Source organism: Solanum stenotomum, chromosome 8 (assembly GCF_019186545.1).
Source record: "Solanum stenotomum isolate F172 chromosome 8, ASM1918654v1, whole genome shotgun sequence".
In the NCBI taxonomy this organism is placed as follows: Eukaryota; Viridiplantae; Streptophyta; class Magnoliopsida; order Solanales; family Solanaceae; genus Solanum; species Solanum stenotomum.
In genome coordinates, this window is record NC_064289.1 from 11,165,271 (window position 1) to 11,188,645 (window position 23,375).

Genomic DNA, 23,375 nt, shown 5'->3' on the forward strand with positions numbered 1-23,375 from the left:
ATGTATATACTGAAATTTTGTAATATTAACGTTTCAGTTTACTCTCAATGAAGATGTTTGGTTGAGAATGTGGGATAGTCATGGTTTCAATACTTGGTTTATTGTTCAACTCACGTTGCAAGCGTTTATACTCACTTTTTTGGCTCATGCTATTTGGTCAGTTGTTTGTTTGGTTTGAGTTATTGATCCATATCCAATCAGACAAGAGCGAATTATTATAACAAAGTTTGTATTACACTTGTTTCAGAAACAATCTCTCTCCTCCACAAAGGTAGGGATAAAATCTGTGTACATCTATCTTGTCCTTATAGCGCACATATTGTCATTGTCATACAGTACAGTAATCTTTCAGTATCTGTCTTGCCAGATCATGTGCTCCACTATTTTTGTAAATCAAGTGCAGATTGTATGCTGCTTCTCTGCGTAGATCACAGTAACCTGGTTTTCTATTTTCCACGGGATCTAGGTTCTCATTAGGAAGCTTTGGGATGGGACAATCGTCTTCGTGAGTGTCAAGTACCCTTTGATAATATATGGCAGCTTCAGAAACAAGACCAACATGATGACAAGCTCGACCAAAATTAAACAGTGCTTCCTGCAAAAGAGATTCAAGGAGTTCCTTTAGATGCCCCCAACACTTTTAACTACGTTGATGTAATGGAAAAGAAAAATATTAAACTTTAGGTCGTCACAAAAAAGTCGTATTTCAGACTTCAAAGAAGAAGGCTAGGCAAGTTCAAAGTAGAACCTGACTGTTTCCTGAAAGCCTCAAATTATTATGCAGGAAAGCCATTCCCTGTAGTACACACTGATGCTTGTTCAGAAGTCTGAATCCAAGAGCTACATTTACTATAGCACTTCCTGGAAGAAGAAAAAAAGGCAAAAGTCAAACCTTGAAATTGATACCATGAAAGATTAAAACAATGTCAAGTCTGCCTTCTTTTATTTGATTGTTAGAAGAAACCCATACCGACACAGAGATTTATCAACTGATTATCTGGCATCAGCTTATAAGCTTCTAAATACTCTCTAGCCGCATCTTGATGATGGCTGATCGTGGTAAACTGATGACCAGCAATAATAATTGGTGGTATACAATCTTTGTGTTTGGCACGCATATGGCTCAAGAACTTGCTATGTTTCGAATGTCGATTATCTAGTCTGCACATGATCATCCATAATCAAACAAACAAGTTACAATAATAAATCAGAGATAAGATCATGCAGTCATGAATTTGTAAGAGGAGGGGTTCTCTTTTTTATTTGTTCATTAAGAAAGGATTTTCTTTTTCTTTTGCATCTTTAAAGGGTTCAAATCTGATTCTGTAAAAGATTTCACTGTACTATCAAATCTCAAGTAACTACTTTCCGCTGATGTTCTACTGAAAATATATTTTTCGCATATCACAGGTTGTGGTAAGGTCTGGGTACACTCTACCCTCCCCAGACCCCACTTTGTGGGATTTCAATGGGTATATGTTGTTGTTGTATTACAGCTTAGTTATAAAAGAACTGAATGCATGAATAACCAATTTTCTTGAGATTGAAAAATTCAACCCAGAATGCTACAGTTTATATAAATACATACTAATCTAACTAAAGAATATAACATTCAAGAAAATATGACAAGATGGCAGAGATGTTTAAGTTTCAAAACTACAGTGGACAGGAAAACAATTGAAAGACTAGTAGATTACTAGGCTGGCGAAAAAACAACTGAAGTTACTAAAAAGTATCAATTAATTGTTTAAAGTTCAAATCTGAGAACTGTATTTACATTGAATGCATAAGTTAGTCCCTCCTTCCCAAACTGAACCACCTACTTTAGCAAGCACAAAGTTTTATACTAGAAAGTCCAAATACAATTTTATGTTTTAATTTGTTAAGAGTATAGGAAATAATGATACACGAAACGCTTGGAGATCTAAAGATGTCAAAGTGAATTCAAAATAATATAAAATATGTATTATTTATGTCAATTAACTTCCTGATAATTGTAAAATTGCTGTTGAAGGACAGACGTCAATCTACAGTTTAAAATAGAAATCAGGTCAAACAAAATAGAAAAGGAGCATAAATCAATTCGCTTTTGATAGTCTTTATGATTCTCAAAATGCTAATGGAAAAGCAGGCTGCTGGATCGCAACACGGACGATGAGGTGGTGGAAATAATACGATTAGCACAAAGATTAATACAAGCGGGTGTGGTCTGCGTATTACCGTCCCCAGACCCCACTTGTGGGATTACACTGAGCATATTGTTGTTGTAGGATGTGAATACATCATTATACTTTAATTTATTAGAGTATATGATATAATATTGGAAAACCTGAAAAGCTAGGAAGTTAAAGATGCCAAAATGAATTCAAATGATACAAAATAACATTATTCTATTGAAGGGAAGAAGTCAAACAAGGAGCATGAATCAAATAGCTATTCAAAACCTTAATGGGGTACTCTTTATCATTTACCGATCTTAAAAAAAACCTTAATGTTATACTCAAAATACTACTGGACAGGTGGTGGGTTCCAACACTACCAATGACGGCCATGTCCCTCCAAGAATTTTCTGTAGTACATTTAGGATACATAAACCCTAAGAACCAATCTATGCCAGTGCTTGCTGACTGTTACTTAGTCCCCAAAAATGCCCAAACACAAAAACAATCCTTGTTACTTTAGTGGTGCATGTAATAATGTAAATTTATTAAATGCACAGTATGAAATATTTCCAACATACTTTAGGCACAAGAAACTTATTAGCCACATTCTCCCGATCTCAACTCACGGGAGCTCAGCAGAATCAGTGAGTGCAAACAAACATTTACAAACAGTTAATTACCTATATTATTCAGTTAATTCTGCCAAGTACCTGCTTAACAAGGGAAACAGACACCGATTCCACTAGTACCAACCACAAAAACAGAAGAGCGTTCAGAATACTGATACAAATTCTGCTGATACCTTGATATTACTTTGTAGTAGCAATTCCATGCTGCAAAGCTGTAAGGATGCTGACCGACAATGGAACGTGCACAATCAAACCCATGGATGGGATCAGCAATGTTATATCCTACTTCTACACGATAGAAAAAGAAAGTTTCAGCAAGCATGCATCTCTGCCTTTCACTTTACAACATTAATCAACCTAGTATATCTCAACCTGCCAACAGATGTCTCAAAGTAGTTTATACAAACAAAAGTAAAGGGAAAGAGTGCTAACACTACAAGTTGAAACGTACGAGCTCCTAAAGCTTGCAGCTCCCCTTTTTTCTCAACAGACAATGTGCTGGATGCCAATTTTAGACACAGATTAATGATCTCAAGTGCATCCCAATACCTTTGCAAGGATATTAAAGCCTTGCAGAGCTACAAAAAAGGATTTTAAAGTGAAAAATTGCATTCTATCTGACAGAACTACAAGTACTAGTAAAAAGAGCAAACAAAGAATCAGAAGAGAATTGGAGATCTATTTAGCATTGAAATTTCCTGTGTATGTTGTCATATTCAACTACACATGTCAAAGAAGACATATCATACCTCTGCTTAGACTAAATGACTATCTGTACTGGTATAAAAAATGTAAGCATGTGTCGTCTAAAAACGAATAAACACAAGAAGTGCATTAATGTGTGAAAATGGAACAAGAGCTCACATGAAACTGACATGATCATTAAGGAAAAGAAAGAAAAAGATAACAATCAAAACAAGCAAGAAAGAAAGAAAGAAAGAAAGGAGAGGAAGTAGTTAAAAATTAAAGAAAGAGATGAGATGGGAAGCAAGAAATACTAACATCTACAATAAGGCACAGGTGTTCCTCGTCTTTTAGAAGATCTGGTAGTGGAGGCTCTCGGTATACGTGCTCCTCCTTAAGAATTAGGATAGCATACAAGAAAGAGAAGGAAGTCTTAGGTTAAAATCAAGGGTATAAAAAATATGTAACATGTACGATAACAAAAGACATTGGCTATGGGCTTCTCACAGGAAACTCACTGTCCGAATCGTCACTTTTCCAGTCAGCTCCAGCAGCCAAAGCTGCAGCTTTTTTTGCTTCCTTTAACATTTCTTTCTTCCGAAGCAATTTTTTTGCTCTTGCAGCTTTTGACCTATCAAAAAGCCATAAGATTCATTATTTACCTTCCACTGTTGAGATCTATCTATTATATATCCCTCCTTCATAACAACAGGTTGAATCGCAGGTAAGTGAATAACAAAAGATCTCAATAACTTCTGTTAATTCAGAGAGCTCCTCGTCGATGTCGTCTTCTTGCAATTGAACCTTTAATATAATTTCACTCTCTATCAGCTAAAGGTATCAAAATTAGTGCAAGTCTATGCAAGTAATGCAACCTACCCAATCAGTCCCAAATTTACTGACATGTTGTGTATGTAAAATAATAAAGGGATAAATTTACTGACCTTTCTCCAAGTTTGTCTTCATAAAACTAATCACTAATGCCAATAATTAAAATATGAAGAATTTAGTTTTTTGATAATTGTGGGCCAGAGCCAGCTTGCACCAACTTAATTCCACAGGATACTTGCCACCTCCCACCAATAACAGGTACCAAATAACTATGTAACTACAACAAATGGGAAGAAATCACCTAGTGTTTTGTCTCTGCTGGGATATGAACTTGAGACTTCATAGTTCTCAACCAATTCATTGACCACTAGGTGACACCCTTGAGTGTGTACGATGAATTTTCCCTATCGAATTTATCATCACTTTTGAGTTTCAAAGTTACTTAATTTCTTAGAGAAGAGGAAACTTACCACAATATTGATGAAAACATTTAGGATGTGAAAAATGGGAAGAGACTAATGTAATGCTTTTAGATCTTGGACGATATGAAATTTAGTTGGGATGGGACATTAATTACGTCAAGCAGTTATAATGGGTTGTGTAACTGTGGGATGCTTCAGCTAGGTGGGATTGTCAAGTTTTTGCTTAATAGCGATTTTATACTTGTAGCATCATGGGTGCTTCAGATAATAATGTGGCAAGTTTCTGCTTCTCACTTTTCATTGATATTCTTACTTCTCAAAAAGCATTTTTCTTAAAACTAAAATTTGATGATAAATCAGAAAGGACAAATTGGTCAAATTATAATTATTTTTGCATTAATAATAAATAGATTCAAATAACTGATACAAAAAAAACAGCATAATGGAGGCAGACATAATATCACAAAGCACAAGTGAGATTAATATTACGAAACCAAACCTGGAGGGAGGTCTGTGGAAGTGTCCCAATACTTAAATATAGGTGACAATAGGTTGAATTCAAAATTGGCCCCTCTAAGTTTTGGGTTGAAACGGCTAACAGAGTGTCTACAAATTGATTTTCAACCCACTATTTGAAAGACTAGCTAAAAGTACTCAATATCTCACTTTATTTTCTAGTTTAATTAGTAGCATGCTAAGGCTGTCATCTCAAGTAAAAGAATTCCAGCTTTTGACTTGGGGATAACAGCCACAGAAACATTTGGCATGATATAAAATGGAGCATGACTCTCTGTTAACAATAATTCAGAAACACGAGATAGTTCAACAACAAGCACTAGAAAAGGAGAAGTAATGGTATCTCTCTTGACAAGAAACACTAATTTCCTAAGCATGGAAAAGGTTGAAGACATTGGATCTTTCTTTGACCAACATGTCAGGAGCTCAATTGGAGAAATTTTATCCATCACTTTCTTAAGGCCGGTTGCTTGTGAGGTGCCACCATCATAGGCTCAACAGCTCTTCGACGATTTGTCCTTGCCACAAACTATTATAAGTTGTTTCAGATCTTTTTGATCAAGTAGTAAGTTAATCCAGATCTCCTACAGTTTTTTTTTCTTTTTCTATTTTCTGATAAGCACTTATATTCCTCTTTTTAAATGCTTTACCTGTGGAACTGGGATAGGGATATCACTCAGGACCATTTTTTTTTTGGGGGGGGAGGGTGTGAATTTGCAGAAATTGTTTGGCAAAATCCCGAAATAACAACAAAAAATTGCAACTTTGGCCCAAAATATACTTGCAAGTTCTTTTAAAATTTTAAAGCTTACCCCAAACTTCTATATTTTATACTAAAGTAAACATCAATTATGACTCCAACTATAATCCTATCTACCCAACCCCTCATTAAACGTATTCTCATCGGCCAACTATCCATTTCCACCACATTTTATGTAAGTATAGGATTAAATAAATTAGTAAATCTTCTATTTTTGCTATTTCGTAGAAAGGAGGAAATCAAGAAGAAACATCAATGGATCTACATAACTAATTGTAATAGCCAGTAATTGTGTTATGAGCAATTTTTATTAAAATATTGTGTTATGATTTTTGGGTAATGTATTACCAAGTTCATTATAAAAATGATAATTTTGTGTCAAACTTATGGGTATAAACCATGTTTCATGTTTTTTTTTAAAGTGGATTATGTTTCCCAAAAACTATGGCCAAATACGTGTTGAAATTCCAATCCTAACTTCACTCAAATCTGGTTTCCTAAAAATATTTGGGATTTTATGCTCAAACACTAGCTAAGAGGCACCACTGTTTGAACATACAACAGGCATTTCACCACAAATTCAACTATTCTCAGCACTGGTGGCAAATCATTCCAGCCTGCATCTGGTGTGTTGGCCTGGAAGGAAAGAAATTCAAGACTCTTTGAAATTTCTAGCAAATCCATCAACTTATTTAGGATGAACTGTCTTAGTCTCTTCTTCTTTTGGTGTAAAAATTATCTTTTTGAGGATACATGGGATCTCATACAACTGATACGCAAAGTGTAATAAAGATAGATGTTAATTCTCTGTTTTTTCTGGTAAAATGTTAGTCGATGTGCGAGAAAGCTGGCCTGGACACCACAGTCATCAAAAAAAAAAAAAAATTAGCTCTCTGTTTTAGCCCTTCATTTGACTCCATTTTAGGGAGTTTGTAATTACCTTCCAGAAACACCCCTGGTGTTGACTTTTGATATATATACAAGTTACCTTAAAAAATATATATATTATTCTCAAGAGCTTTCGCAGCTTGAAAAGAAATGGACGGTATGACCTCTATGTATGCCAATCATTTTTAAGGATATGTCTTGCCTTACAAAAGTTAACGTCAAGTTTTAGTAAAAATATCAACAACAAAAAGAAAATCACCCAAATTGATATTTAAGAAATGATATAAATGCAAATGAAACAATTTGTCCACAAACAGATCTTATTTTTTTCCAAAACATTTCATGGACAAGACTTGGCTATATAAGCTCGACCCCTGAAACTGCTTGGTTGGCTACTTTTGCCCATAGAATCCTCAGCTAAGGAGTTGAACGAAAAAGCACAACATGGTAAAAGTCAAACTCACAGATCAGATGCCAAAGCTACAGGCTTAAAGCCATGAAAGATGGTATCTGTTTGGTGATCGTCCACAACCTTGATTCTTTGATTTAGAACACTTTTAGATAGCCTTCTCCGCACTTTGACCTAAAAATATATCCACCAATTAAAAGAAAGAACAAGCAGAGCAGTCAAAACTCAAAAGTGAAAAGTGCAAAAAGAGCCTAAAAAAGTTTGTTTGAGCTTTAATCACAAAGTGCAATTAAAGCGCCGGCTTTAGTGAAGAAATCGACAATGAAATTGAAAATAGAAATCTAATGTAAAAAAATGTAACTATAAACACAAACAATAATTACTTGAACTCTTGGAGAGAATAGGAGAACTATGATAAGCTATATGTATGCCCTTAATGACAAAACCCATTGGTGAAGGTGCACATGCCTTAGCTTCTTGACGCCTACACTAAAGCGCTAACTAAGTGCGACAAATCGCACAACATGGACTTCACTGAGTTTCAGGAGTTACGCACACATTTAACAATACTAAGAACGAGTTAGATACAAGGTAATCTCTGAGAGTTGAAATGATGCTAACAACTGGACATTTATTCTAGATGATTAAATAACTTGACTTAAAAGTAAACACACATAATTTTCTAGTATGGCTATAGCTTTTCTTTGATTCTATTTGGGTACTAATTATGGACATCTTTACAAAGCAATGAAATTATACAACTAGGATACCCTGTCCAAGATAACTTTGACCTTGCATGCATCAATTTACTTCAAGGAGAAATGCCTTAATACACTTGAAATGCCTTACTTCCAACAATTCATGTCACTTTTGCACTCCTTGACCTTGTAAAGTGACACAAGTTGCAAAGACTTCAACAAAACTTTTTATGGGATACAAAGGAAGAAATAAACAAGCAACGTTTAGTGAATTCGAGAGTTGTCACATCAGCCAAAGGAATGGGGAGGATTTAGAGTTAACCGTTCACTCACCTTATAGCTGGAGTTTTTATTCTTATTGTGATTGCAAACACTAGATTAAGCCCTTCACATCCATTTCTTGCTTGGAAGAGTGGAAATTGGATTGGTATTGAACAAGTAGCAAGATATACCATTCTTAACAAAACTTATGCTTGATTAATGGAATCAAAATAGGAATAGGGAGATTCCTACTTGGGTCTTAATATTTTTCCCATGGGTTTGAAAGAACTATTGAGGATTCCCTTGCTAGAGTTGGAAAACTCCAGTAAGTAATTATCAATTGAATTATTTTCATTAATCCTACGTATTTCAGCAAGATAGTGTTCATGAACTAGCTATACCTTGTCGAGGCTACAACCCCGATCCCTTTCAAAATCAAAAACAAATCATACTTTCTTGCATTCCAAGTGTTCAATAACATTCGCAGCTTATAAAAATGTGATTTTGGTAATTGGTACATGTTTTTGTAAACCTTTCATAAGATCCATATTCTGGCTTTTAGCTGGAGAATATCTCTGTTTCCGGAAGAAGTCGAAGAATTTCTTGGGAATCCTACAAGACCCGTTCATTCTTTTTTCGCTATCTACAGTTCTGTTGTGTGTGCTCGGGTAGAAGACTAGAAGTTTTGTATAAATGTATTTGCAATGCTATTAAGTATTTTTATTTAAGTTCTTCTGTCCGAAGAAATGATTCATCAAAATAATAAGTCACCATTGATATCGACACATCTGAGATAGTCTAGTTTTAGAGTTAACTGTTCACTCACTGTTTTGTTTGAAGAATAACTTAGGAAATTCACAAATTCACACTCTTGGACACCTTGACACACTCTTACTCCTCGTGGGATCGACCCCAACCTTTGTTAGGTTTTTCTCCCTTTGCGCCTTTTTTCATCAAAGTCAGGCTTTATTAGCACTTTGCGCTTTTCGGCTTTCGCCTTTAGTAACACTGGACTACATTGTTCTAGACAAAGGCATGTGATCAGCTACTTTTCTGCTCTTCCCCTAGACATTTAATGGCTTACATTCTAGCAGTATACCAGATAAATGCCAGCCAGAAAGTTGTGATTGCAGCATCCCAAGCAAGTCGCCCAGGGATGTAAGTAAGTATAGTGACAATGAATGATTGCTATGAAAGTTTTCAACTCTAGGTTTATTTATTTTTGTTATAAGTAGATTTTTTTGAGCTGCATGAAGAAACTTTTATGTCAATGCTCCCNATTGAAATATCACTTTTGAAAAGAAGCATCCCTAACTAGAAAACTTCAGGATCATAAATGAAAAGAGTAAGCTTACCTTCGGTTGGACAGACTTAAGAAACAATGTCTCACGAATCAAAGGAAAAATAACATCAACACAAGCCTCTAGTGACCCTTTAGCTCTATAAATTTGGCAAAGCTTCAGCTTTATCTTGCTACTAAGCCACCAAGATTTTGGTGTACCAGAACTTGAGTCACCTGAAGATTCTGGAAATGAACCACAGAGCTCTTAAAAGAAGTTTACAATGATCCACATAATAGAATGCTAAAAGTATCCCAAGCAAATGATTTATACCTGATTCTTTGGGAGGGGAAAGCACAGAAACTGCTTCATCATCTTTGCCATCTTCAAGGAGGATCGATGATAAAGTTAATCGAGCATCAACACTATCCTCAAGTTCATTTACAGCTGAAAAGAAAAATAAATTAGATAAAGACATCGAATAGATTTGGAGCATCAACAGACTTAAGCAAGTCACTAACACAAAATAAACCCATTCTGCAGGAGGGTATATAGATGAGGAGGTAAGTTATGTCACACCAGAGCTATAAGTATTTGATGAGTCTATGCACGGATAAATATATATGCACACACACACTATCATATATATATATATATATATATATATATACACANTTGGAGCATCAACAGACTTAAGCAAGTCACTAACACAAAATAAACCCATTCTGCAGGAGGGTATATAGATGAGGAGGTAAGTTATGTCACACCAGAGCTATAAGTATTTAATGAAGTCTATGCACCGATAAATATATCTACACACACACACTATCATATATATATATATATATATACATATCATATCACATATGTTATGTGGATACCTTTATAGAAGTACTCAATTGCTTGTACTCTTTCCCTCAAAAATACATAACACTCGGCAATTCTCAAGTGCAAATAGCCCTGAAAAGGATTGAAATGGATTAACCACCAAAAGATAATAAAAGGAGTTTCAGAAGAAGGATATGCTTTACTAGTAGATAGTTCAACAAGGTTCCTCTCAATAACAGATCAACTGAGCATGGTTGGTCTGCTTGATAGTACAGAAAGGGCACATATACACGTGCTTCCAAGTGAAAGGATAAAATATTGCAATGTACACAGAAGCAGTAAAAGGGGGAGTGTTATTTCTTTACTTTATTCTTGTTGTCATCTCCAACAATCATCATATAGTACTTCAAAGCTGATTCATAGTATTCAAGTGTCATAAGGGAGTCCGCGACCTCAGTGACTATGTCAGGATGTTGAGATGCATTTTCAGATTGTACAGCACGGAAAATAATCTGCACATTGCTTGACAAAGTAAGAATAACATAAAACTACAGTTCAAATTCCTACAGAAATAGTATAGAATTTTTTTAGAGACAACAGAATAGGATACACACCACCCTCCCAAGACCCCACTGGTGGGAATCCACTGAGTATGTTGTTGTTGTCGAATAGGGTATTTAGAAGAGGTAAGATTGGATTTCACTTCAGGATTAGACTAAGCTCTGGGCTTAATAAAGAATTCTACAACCTGTGAGATTCAGGGTTCCAACTATGATCTGAGGTCATCGTTAAGAAATACTAAACTTGAGATGTATAAGACCATAAGTACTTCTGAGACCTCATTTTGTCAGTCCTCCTGTTCCTCAATCTTCACCTCGGAAAACTACCCACTACTTGGGCCACTTTAGAGTCACTTTAGCTAATTACAGTGAAGTTATAAGTCCCATATGGGTCCTATTCTGCATGTTCTCTCCTATAGATTAGCTTTAACTTTACCTACGTAGTATCCCATCTAACACCATTACATCTAGTTGTGGTGCCAAATAACTGAAAGTAGATTTCTAATTTCTGATGGTACAAAGTTTTAGTTAAATAAATCTCGACCACATTTAGCTTTTCCATCGTTATGTTACAGAAATATGCAGGAGCTTTCAAATGGAATCTCAGACAGATGTTTTCCCTTGAACAGCAACACCCACATGTAACCCATAACAACAGTTAATACTAAGAGGAAAATAGAACAACTTTGAAAGCCTAGTCCAGTTTCCATGATTACAGTAGCACGTAAAAAGAGAAAGATCATTCACACTTCCACTGTTATACTCATCAGAATATTGTGTTTCACTTATTGTTCTACGAATTACTGTACTTGATCAGCCTTTACATTGCATAAAGAACTCAACATGGCAGAGTTATTATTTGTGATGGCACTTCTATAAGCAACAAGAAACTTCAACATCAAGCTCAAACAAACCTCTGCCTCCTCTATATGGCCAAGATGTAAATGACATATTCCAGCTTTGATATTTAAATTAAGAGGCATCTGTTTCCCAGTAAAATATCTCTGCTTTGCCCACTCAATTAGATCAAGAGCTTTTAAATGTGCATTGTCTTCCATGTGTATCACAGCTAACAGATGTATCACACTTAAATCAGCTTCAGTTGGATGATTTTTCAGGTAGTCTTCGAGGATACCAACAGAGCACTCATGTTTGCCACATTTGCTGTAAAACTGGAGAAGCAGACAAAAGTCAATTTCATGCTTAACAGTGGAATATGAGAGTAAGTACTATTTGATACAGCATTAATTATATATAGACAAAAAAAAATCCTGTAATTATTGGACTAAAGCAACATTATTTCTCATAATGATTCTCTTGGCATGTTCTCGTCAATTTGTCAGATCTCAAAACCTTGATATTATTAATGAAACCCTTTACTTGATAAAAAAAAAAATAGTGATAGTAAAACATGTTGTCTTTATTAGTAGTATAAAGACAAATGATGTCCAATGAACATAAGGACGACAATAGAAAGTAAAATGGATTAAAAAAAATACCATAAGATGAGGCATTCAACATGTAACCATTTGGTGCTTAGGCCAAAACAACTCTAATGAATCTTGGGCCTAACTCAACTTGAAAAGTTAGCTCAAGGTGGAAAGATTGCCTAAGACTACATATCGAGACCATCACCCATCCCTTTTTCATCTGATGTGGACTCTTTAACACCCCACCTCAAGCACAGACCTGGACAATGTCTGGAGCATGGACAATTTAATATGGGGGGCCAACATTAAAAAAAAAAAGAATTGGGTTGGGTCCTGATGCCATGTTTAAAAATGGGCGTTGAGACTAATCAATCCCAAAAGTTAACTCATGAGGGGAAGATTGTCTAAGACCATCTAAGGAGTCCACATACCCAGCCCACAAACAGAGTGGGACTCCAACACCCCGCACACACACGACTGGACATTTGGAGTGTGGACAATAAAAGACGGGAGATCCAACATCGAAAACAATATATCTTAGATGGACTCGAAGCTAATACCATGTAAAGAAATGGATCTTGGGCCTAACTCAACCACAAAAGCTAGTTCAAAAGGGGACACCACATAAGGAGACCACCCATCCCTTTTTTATCCGATGTGGGACTCTTCAACAACAACTTTATGCAAATCAATAAGACAACAAAGTTTGACAGATACTGAAGGAAGAATAGATGCAGACACCTGAACAGCTGTCTTAAGTACTTCAATGTCATTAGGGCGTAGACGAGCAATTTGTTCGTACTGCTCTGCAGCTTTTTGATAATCTCCAAGTTCAATATATATTGAAGCCCTGTGAAACCTAAGACTAAGGTCTTCAGGGTCTGCTTTTATTGCTTTGGAAAGGCAATAGCGGGTCTGTTTCCTATCTCCCTGCTCTCTGTACAGTTACAAGTTATCTTTTAACTGACAATACTCAAGAAGCACCAAATGTTGCAAAAATAAACAGGAACCGGGGAGCAATCTTATACAACAATTTTAAAAACAAAACCTAAAATTGGCAATAAAAACACGGTGAACAATACATATTTGCTATTTCATCATGGGTTTAAAAGGAAACAGGTCAAATGCATATCGTCACATACATAACACATTTCTAAATTAATTGACCAAGAGATGTGATACAAAAAAAAATCCTTCAGTAGGCTGTCACTCAAAATGTAGAATATCTGAACTTTGTGCATCAGTATCCAACACTCACAGACCAGATGCTTTCTTAATTCCTAATGCAGAATGGGTTTTTTTCAACCCACAATATATCAATTGAGCTCTTTAGGACCAAACTATCACTTAAGCATCATACAAGAAGTAAATACATTTGTATCCTTGTGGTTCATCTCTCTCGATGTCTTTAAAACCAAAAGTAACACAAAGAACCCTTAACCGTCCATCTAAACATATCTGTCTCCTTCACTTTTTCAGAAGGTTAAAGAAAACAGTAGATTATAATGGAATTTTTGTGTTAGTTTTCAAAGGATGCCCTTCCGTTAGGGAATATATAATAAAATAACTGTCAAAGTTGAAAGGAAGGGCAGAGAAAGCCCATTTCAGAAATGGATCAGCATTTTGGCATACCACTGAACGCGTAAGGGACAAAGATTTGATCTCAAGGGGATAACTTTTTCCCCCAAACACTGGATCTCTAAATATATGCAGGAATCTACTCCACATAGGAATGATAATACAGTGCTGTATGAAATAAGAAAAGGAATAAGGATGACATATTTTTACACCATATATGAGTAGACAGCTCAACTGTGATTTTCTTGAAATGTATATACAACAGAAAAAAAGATAAGAAAAAACAAAGAAAACAAATGATGATACACGAAGTCCAAGGAATTCTCACGTGGACCAAGCAACCAGGAGATTCCATAGAGATGCATCCTTCGGTGACAGATGTGCTGCAAGCATGTAGAAATTCATAGCTCTCTTCTTATCACCCATAGCATTGTAAATCAGGCCAAGTGTATGGTATGGATCAGGAAGGTTTGGCGAAAGACGAATGACTTCACGCAACACAAGTTTGGCCTGCAACAGAGAACACTAATAATGAGATAAATAAGAAATGGAAGGACTAATAGCTGTTATAGAGCCCTTCTTAAATCAAATCCATCAAGAACGGGGAAAAGACCACTTCTTCAACAGGTGTGCACAAATTTTTACATATAATTGACAGAGAATACCAATCAAAAAACAAGTAGGAACAAATATCCAGAAGCAACAATAGGTTCATTTGTTAGAGCAGGACCATTACCGACAACAACAAAGAGAAAATAGCAACTTCATGTGTCAATTCATATATATATATATATATATTTAGAAAAGGTAACTTGTGTCAATTCATATATTTTACTGTGTAAAGAAAGTACAATCTTGATGAAATTATTCTTTTCATGCTTTATTGATATCATATCTACACGCAAAGCAGAAAATTATAAATGCAGATCAAGCAAGATCAGGGGTGCACGACGCTAGATGCATACCTCTTCGTAACGGCCATGTGCATAGTGAAGAGTGGCATCACCAAGTTTTCTTTTCAATTCTGAACAAACTTTACTCTTTGATCCCTTCCGCCGACCTCTCTTCTTGAGCTACATATGGTACAACATAACATAGTGAGCAGAAGATTACTAGCATATGCACAATATTTACAATATGCAAAACAAGAACTTGCAACCGAAAATAAAGAGGGGTCAAAATAACAGGTTGCAAAAAGACTACCTAATAAACTAATTTCAATAAAAATGGAGACAACCTCAGATTGTTCTGAACAGTCAAAACATAGCCAAAGCCCATCCAAAATATATTGAGAACTGATAGCTTCACAAGGTGAGTTAATAGTTAAGGTAGGAACATTGGATAGGGAAAACATTGACAATAGTTCACAAACTAATTTGTAAAAATTCTTTTCATTCTTCTGGAATCAGTAAAACTCCTTAAACCATTCATAACTTCCATGAATTGCTTATAGTGCGAATGTTTTGAAGGCCAAAAGCTCATTGGGTAAGCACCACAACCACTATCAGTTGAGATCATTGAGTTTTTTCTTAGCTAAGCTTATAGCTGGAAGTGTCTCTTGGTGTGACATAACCTTAGCACTGATGATCAACAAGCTTAACCTCAAAGCTAGCTTAGGTAAGCAAGATGGTGCTTCATATCCTCAAAACTCAAGGTATTCTTTAATCTACTGCATACGGCATAACCAGTTCTTTGTAATCAGTTTTGAGTTAAACAAACATTCCTAGCTGCAACCCATCCAAAATGTGCCACCTTTGTCGCAACTTTAGTCTTCCATAGATCTTCCAAGTCCAAGTAAAGTCCCAATGACCAGCTTGCATTAGTAATCTTTTCCCAAATGATTAATGCTACATGTAATTCAATTTGAAATTCCCTTATCATTTAACAACTATATTAGGAAAAACTCGTTTTAATGAGATATAATAAGAGATCTTAAGCTTGAAATTAAAGACCTTAACTTTAAGACCTCGTATAAGGATCTGAAACCATAAGCTGGTAAAGGTAAAGCAAAGTACCATGTTTTGGTGATTCTAGTTTTCCAACTAATGACTACTCATAAGAAAATAATAGCCAAGAACCCAAAAAACAAAAGAATGCAGAAAAAAAAAATGAATTGTCAAGGTTGAACTTGGGGCCATGGTCTGCTTAGATCTAGTATTTTGTAAATGGAGTTCAAAGTTTCCCCAGACTGCTAATGACAACATATTATAGAGAAAACAACAAGCGGATATCATACCTTCCTTGATTTTCTCCTCATCCCATAATTCATAGCTTCCAATATTTCATCATAGCTTGCTCCTGGACCATCTTCTTGACGGTCTTCTTGCCTAGATTTCTTTGCTGGGATCTCACTGCACTCACTCACACACCCATCCCCAAACATGGTATAAGAAATTAATATAAAATGAAGGTCAATGAGAGGCTAAGTGTCCAAAATCCAGACAAAGCATGTAAACAGTACTGCAATCAAAGAGATAATTAATTACACCAACCCCATCCCCCGCCCCTAGTTAAAACAATCACAAAATTATTAGAAGTGCTAGAATATGAGAATCAGAACATCAAAAGAGTTCTAATTTTAAGTTAGATATAATATCAGTCTGCACAAATTTCATTGAGTATTGTGTTTGACACTTATAAATAGGTGTAGTATGTATTAACTTATCGACAAGAAAATTGGTGTGTCTCAGCATTCACCAAGGCCTCAATACATATTCTTTCATTTCTCTGATCACTATTCTGACTATAGTGCCGATTACAACTTAAGGTGATTATTTAAAACTGCAACCGAACTACATAATTAGACATACTTCACTACCACATATACTATTATTACCTATAGTTTCAAAATTTTATATATCTTACCACTAATTAACCACTAATTAAGAGTTTCCTATGTATCTTACACTTATGTACATGTATTTTTGCTACCATATACACAAAAATAGAGAGAGACCCAAACGAGATTGGGGACGGAGGCGAGGAAGATTCGTATGTATCCCAAATACATGTAAATAACACTAGATACATCCTAGATACATGTATGTATATATATATATGGAGTGATTCGCATGTATTTGGGATACCAAATACATGGGAGAGTGGCGAGCAAGATGGGAGAGAGGCGAGGGAGATATTTGCTATGTATCTCAAATACATGCAAATTCACTTAGATACAATGTATCTAGAACAAATTAAACCTAAATTTGATCTCATATATCCGAGATACATGTCTGGACACTAAAATCTGGTAAGATACGTAATATTGCAAACTAGAGTGTATCTAAGTAATTAGATACTAAACTAGTGGGATTTATGTAAGTTCCCAAAAAATAATGGGGCAACATTAAGGTGATTATATTTACTTTTCTATGCTAATTCTAAGGTGAAATTTCATGAGTAAAAGGAAGAGTAGGGGAGCATGGATTCAGAAAGACAGTAGAATTTTTACATCATGCACTTCGGCAAAGTACAAATTTTCATGTCAAAAATTCAAAAAAAAAATGTATATATTTCCTTTTACATGAGTACAATCACTATTCATTATTCATTACCGTGTAGCAAGAAACTCAGCTTTTTTTCCCTTTCGCTTCACAATATCAAAATTACCTAGGAGGTAGGGCTTGAGCTTTCCGCTTTTTGGCAGCGAGAGCTTCATATTGGTGTTCGAGGTGCTCAAACTGCTGGTATGGCTGGCGTCCAAAGGCGTCCTCTTCGGTGAATGCCAAAGGATCCATTTCAGCTCCGAATTGAAATTTATACTCTCCGCTTCCATCTTCTTCTTCTTCTTCTTCCTCCCCCTCTTCGTCTTCATCTTCGTCTTCGTCATCAGCCTCTTTACTGTTGTTATCTCCGACGTTGTCCTCTTCCCCTCCTTCTCCGTCTCGCAATTCCAATTCCATTGGGTGTTCGAAGGCATCAAACTCTGCTAAAGTTTTTACTTCTTCCATGATTGCTGAGTTTGAAACTTTGATGAGTGAACACAAAACAAAAAAACTCCCCCGTTTTAAAGCATTTTTTTAATGGGCCGTTAACTCAACGGACAACTAATAAGGGCCCAAAGATGAATTTCCGAGGGTTTTGACAAATAACCACTTTTACTTTGTTTATTAATTAGCCACAGTTTTAAAACTAATCAAAATTTGGAAAGTTACCTAGTAAGACATATGTATTTACTATATACAATTATAGTTTACAAGAATTGAAATTTGTAGATATAATTAAAATTTTATAACAAATCTCTCTCTCTCGCCTCTCGCCTCTCACCTCTCGCCTCTCGCCTCTCGCCTCTCACCTCTCGCCTCTCGCCTCTCGCCCCTCGCCTCTCTCCTCTCGCCCCTCGCCTCTCGCCTCTCGCCCCTCGCCTCTCACCTCTCGCCTCTCGCCCTCTCTTTACACTCTCTCGCACCTTTAATCACCTCTCTCTATCATCTCTCGCGCGCCTACTTATACAATGCAAATACAAATGGTAATAGTCAATTATACAAATATAAATACACATAGTAGCGTATAAATACAATAATACACAAGGCAATAGATGAATACAAATACAATTTGTAACGAAATATAATATTTATACAATTGTATTCATTGATATAACAATTGTATCAATTATATTAGTGATACAATTATCGATCAAATATACAAATTAATTGTGTCTCTCTCATCCTTCTATTAGCTAGTTTTTTTATAGAAATCAATTGAATTTGTGATACAATTATTTCAGGTGTACAAATAAATTGTATTTCTCTCCTCTTTATCCCCTCTCTCTCATATCTCGCTCCCTTTTGTCGATCCCCCCTCTCCCAATATGTCTTGTCCCTCTCCTCATTTTAACATGCAGCTATGAATCGTAATTGTTGACACCCAATTTTGACCCTCTTCTATAATAATTGAATTCTGAGCTTCTTAATATTCAAACAATTTAAAATAATTAGCTATATCAAATTCAAATAGTTTCAAGGTTAGTGTAAATAATTTCAATCGATTTTTATAGTATTTGAATAATAAATATATTTCATATAATTATATAAGTAATTAGTGTATTTTATAAATGTTTGAAAATCATAACAAAAGATTTTTGCTTCGTTAAAATAAATATTTTATTAATTTAGTTTTAGTTTGAATTATAGCTTTAATTTTGAATTAATTAGCTTATTGAAAATCGATTAGTTTATAATTAAGTTAATTATTTTATCTCGTTAAGATTAAAAAGCTCATAAATTAATTATGTTAATTTGTCCTATTTGAATTCTAGCTTAATCTTCTAAAATTAATTCATTTGGCTACCTTTTTAATCCGCTTGGCTAAATTGTTAATTAGTTCCTATTACTCCTATTTTAGCTAATACATTTTTCCAGCAAACCCAACCCACATTACAATACCCATCACCCACAACAACCCAATTCTATACCAAAAACCCACCCAAAAATACAACATACATCAACAAACATTCATACATACAACATACGTACAATAGTAGCCGAATGACCCCACCCCTGTGTTTTCCCTTCTTCGCGTGAACCAGACAGCAGCAGGACGTGCTTTCTTCTCCCTCATGCGTCAACAAACATCAGCTCCCACACCTTTCTCTGCAACAGCCGCCCACCTTAATCTTGTCATCCGAATTTTGTGGGATTTGGATTGATTTCTTGTACAAATGAGCAGCTATTTGGTTCTTGAATTTTTTTTTGAATTGAGGATATATTGAGTGGGAGAATTCCCATTCTATCCTTTCCCCCCGAGAATCCGAGCCCTAATTCCTCTATCTATATAATACCCCTTCTTATTCATTGTTTACTGGAGAGAATTTTTCTTGAACAATTGACTTTTACGCTTGAGAATTTTTGAATGCATTTTTAGTTCTAGTATCTAAAAGGGTCTTCGGCTAAAATTGGTTTGGATATTTTGATTTTATTGCTCGAGGTTTGAAGTCGGTGTTAAAGTTATTCTTAGGCTCGTATTGGTCTCAGTTCGCTGCTCGAAAAAAAGGTATTGTTCCCCTTTTCATAGTATTCTCGTCTCTTCATTTATTTTGATGTGGTATTTTTCGATGTTGGAAAATGTTTGTTATGCGGCTAGCTCATTGTCATGTGCCGAGTTAATGATATGCATTGTTCTTAGTTGATTACTATGATTGAGTCTTTATATTGATTTAGTTTTGTGTTATGTATTTAGTGTCATTGCTCTTCTACTCCTCTGTTTGAAATCGCTTTACTATTTTCCTTCTCGTATGCTTGCTTTGATGTCGTTAAATTCGTATATTCTTGTTTTTGCTGTCTTTTAGCATCGCTGGTTTCCTTTATTCAGCTTTCTATTTAGCTTAGATCTAGTAACTTTCTCTATCTCTTTTTTAGTCGTATTATTATATTGTTGTTGGACTGATGCCCTGGAAATTGATGAATCATGTTTATCCCTTCCCTCACTCCTTTCGCCAAAGTGGTAAAAAATGTTAAAATCATATTCCTTCATATTACAAGTTATGTAAATTCTTGTCATACCTCACTAGTTTATTTATTGGTTTGTTCATACTCAAAGTGTTCGACTTCGTTTCGGGGTTACATGGGTCTGTTGTTGCCTCTTCTAGATGAACAAGAGTAAATGATTCTACATCTCTTCATGGTTTGTAGCTTTACTAAGCATTAGAAAGAATTTGTTCAATAAGCGTCGCCTCGTTTTACTTTAAATTAAGCATTTACTTGTTATTGGGTGTTCGAAAGCAGACAATTGATTTGAGTTCTTCTTTTATTGTGCTACATTATTGCGAAGATTTAAGATTACTTGAATACTAGAAGTTGTATTGTTATTTTCCAGTTATGTCTTGGCAATGTATATCTAGTTTATTTCCCTCATAAAAATTGATACAGTACCCTCATACATTGTAATTTGATCTCAACTTTATATACATTAACAGTGGCTTTAGGAATTATTTGAGTGTACTGAATCATGTTCTTCTCTTAATCTTGTTAAAATATCAATGCCAAATCACGGAGACAATTTGTTGTATTTATTCACTTGAGTTACGATCTAGTAAAGTGATTTTCAATTCACCTGGAAGTGTTGTTACTGATTCTGGAAGTCAAATTACCAAACATGCTTAGTTGATTAATTAGAGTGATACTAATTTGTTTTCCACTTCTTCTTTTTTGTATGCAAATTTATCCGAGTCCACTTGGGACTCCATCCCCGCATTTCGTTGAGTTAAGATCCATTATTGAGTCGGCCTTCATCTTTGTTCGAGTTTCGAAAGCTTCCACAAAACAGTACGCAAACACACCAGTCTCAGAAAGCTGAAAACATGCTGAGATACAGCCTGTATACATTGATATACATTGGTATACACTCATATACAGGTTGAAAAGTGCGAAAATACAGGGCTGAGGCGAAATACAGGTGTCCGAAAGCAAGAAATACATGAAAAGAGCTAATATATATGCTCATATACACTGATATACATACAGTGTATACGCAGAAAGGGAATGAGATTAAAGATTAAAAATATAGCGAAATTGGCCCAAGAAGGGGCCCAATTTCATATCTCGTTTACTCTTCTAATTGTTTGATTATGTGTTGACTAATCTTATTTAACTCTAACTTTAAATAACTTAATTAGATTCTCCAAAAAGATGAGTCATTTTCGTTGTGTTGGTTTATTTTAACACATTCCACTTGTTGTGTTCATTTATTTTATTAATCAAATATTGGTCAAATTTTATATCTTCAATTAAGTTAAACATTTGTTTCTTAAAAATAAATGTTTTTTTTTTATGTTTTTCACTTAACCACATTTTATTCATTTTAAAATTGTTTTTTTTTTTTAAGTTTTCTCAAATAAATGTTATTCAAAACCTTTTCAATTAATTAAAAATAATAATACATACTTAGTCATTTTCTCAAAAAGGTTAGTCAAGACTTTTATTCTTCAACTAATGTAAAATGATGTTCACGTTTTAATTTATTAAATTGGTTTAAATTATTATATCAAAATGAATTAAATAAATTCTAATTAATCTAGTTTTATTAATATTCTAATCAGTTGTATTTCAAGTCAAATGTTTATTTTGGATCCCTTTCTCTAAAAAATAAAATGTATCATTTATTTAATTATTTTTTTAAGTTAACCAAATATCGTACTTTATTATTCTTATGTTAAATCATTTTTTCTAAAAAATAGTCAAAATATATTTTAGTCAAGTTGCAAGTCAACTGCGTGTTAGCGGACACTTCGAATGCTTAAACCCTTCTCAAAGTGTAAATTGAACCCCAAACCCTCTTTGGTATTTTCAAGTGATTTTTTTTGTTTAAATCTTTGAAAATTATAAATTTTCTTAATTTCTTTAAAAAATTAAGTGGCGACTCTTTCTAAGTATTTTTCTCAAATTGTTTTATTCTTAGAACATTTCAAAGAGTGATTTTTCTAAAGATAGTCAAATTATGACACAAAAGTAATTAAGTAAACTATAGCTATAAATATCTAATTAGCTCAAACTATAGCCAATTTTTAAAGTTCCTCGCTGAAATTAAGTCACTCTTTGATAACTTATAAGAAAAACATATTTGAACAATAAGAACCATCCACGTATATATAAGGGAAAATTTTATGAAATAACAAACTATTAATTCAAATTAAATGTCATAGTCATAATTTATTTTAATTGTAATTCGCAGCAAACATCCCTTTTTTTGCCATCTGATTCGGTACAATTAGCCATTTTATACATTTCGGTATAAAATGCATAAAATACGTTTGTGTTTGTATAAAGCGAGAGAAAAGTGTATATACAAATACAAATACATATATTTTCATCATATACACTTATAATTATACAAATACAACTCTTATTATACAAATTACAATGTATAAATTAATTTATACAAAACTGAACAATTAGTATAAAATTGGATGTTTGTAGCGAATTTTACAAATCAAAAGCTCCATAGAAAACATAAAATTTGTTATGGAGCGCAATTATGCAAACTATAGCTATAACATGCAAATATGATTTTATATTTGCTATATGTGAAAGTTGTTCTATATATAACTACCAGTCTACCACTCAATCATATCTTTTCCATGAAAAAGGGGATTTTTGTTCTTTTAATTTGTTTTAGCTCATATCAATTTTTAAATCATGATAAGCAGTAGTGATACATGAAGATTGTGTGAAGAAAGATGATCAAGATTATTATGCAAGAAAATTCAAGCAAAAGGGGAAGATTTGTTAGGGTTTTGCCCTGATTTTCTTACCTTATTTGAAGTTTAATTTTTCCTAAAAAAAAAGACAAAACATTACCATAAATGTTTTTACTTTTTATGAAAGGAAAATATATTTTTCTTTCATAGTTAGTTTATTCTTTCCTTAGAGGAAATGTTAGGAGATCTATAAATTGAAGACCCCTCTTCTCATATTAAGAACACAATAGAATCCACAATGTAGTC

At 34.4% G+C, this 23,375-nt stretch overlaps 1 protein-coding gene across 2 annotated transcripts; it reads right to left on the bottom strand.

The window, feature by feature from the left end:
* Window positions 1-198: 198 nt before the first annotated feature.
* Window positions 199-17,919, bottom strand: LOC125874919 (uncharacterized). 2 transcript variants are annotated; one of them, XM_049555966.1, is made up of 18 exons: window positions 17,546-17,919; window positions 16,173-16,287; window positions 14,902-15,009; window positions 14,265-14,446; window positions 13,100-13,295; window positions 11,843-12,100; window positions 10,734-10,880; window positions 10,422-10,500; window positions 9,874-9,987; window positions 9,616-9,806; window positions 7,357-7,475; window positions 3,983-4,106; window positions 3,794-3,868; window positions 3,243-3,369; window positions 2,965-3,079; window positions 971-1,161; window positions 749-861; window positions 199-595 (listed from the first exon to the last, which is right to left on the bottom strand). In XM_049555966.1, the coding sequence occupies exons 1-18, from the start codon at window positions 17,884-17,886 to the stop codon at window positions 329-331; spliced, it is 2,862 nt and encodes a 953-aa protein (XP_049411923.1). In that variant the 5' UTR covers window positions 17,887-17,919; the 3' UTR covers window positions 199-328. The 2 variants fall into 2 exon arrangements, with proteins under 2 accessions (XP_049411923.1, XP_049411924.1); XM_049555967.1 differs by having other exon boundaries at window positions 200-595; window positions 9,616-9,785.
* Window positions 17,920-23,375: the final 5,456 nt, after the last annotated feature.

What these genes read in the sequence shown, in the direction of transcription:
- LOC125874919 (XM_049555966.1), bottom strand. Translation starts at nt 17,886, where the DNA reads ATGGAAGAAGTAAAAACTTTAGCAGAGTTTGATGCCTTCGAACACCCA. An exon ending in CTCCTGGTTGCTTGGTCCAC is followed by an intron (nt 13,296 to 14,264) that starts GTGAGAATTCCT and finishes GTAACTGTACAG; the next exon opens with AGAGCAGGGAGATAGGAAAC. An exon ending in ACCTGTGCCTTATTGTAGAT is followed by an intron (nt 3,370 to 3,793) that starts GTTAGTATTTCT and finishes CCTTTTTTGTAG; the next exon opens with CTCTGCAAGGCTTTAATATC.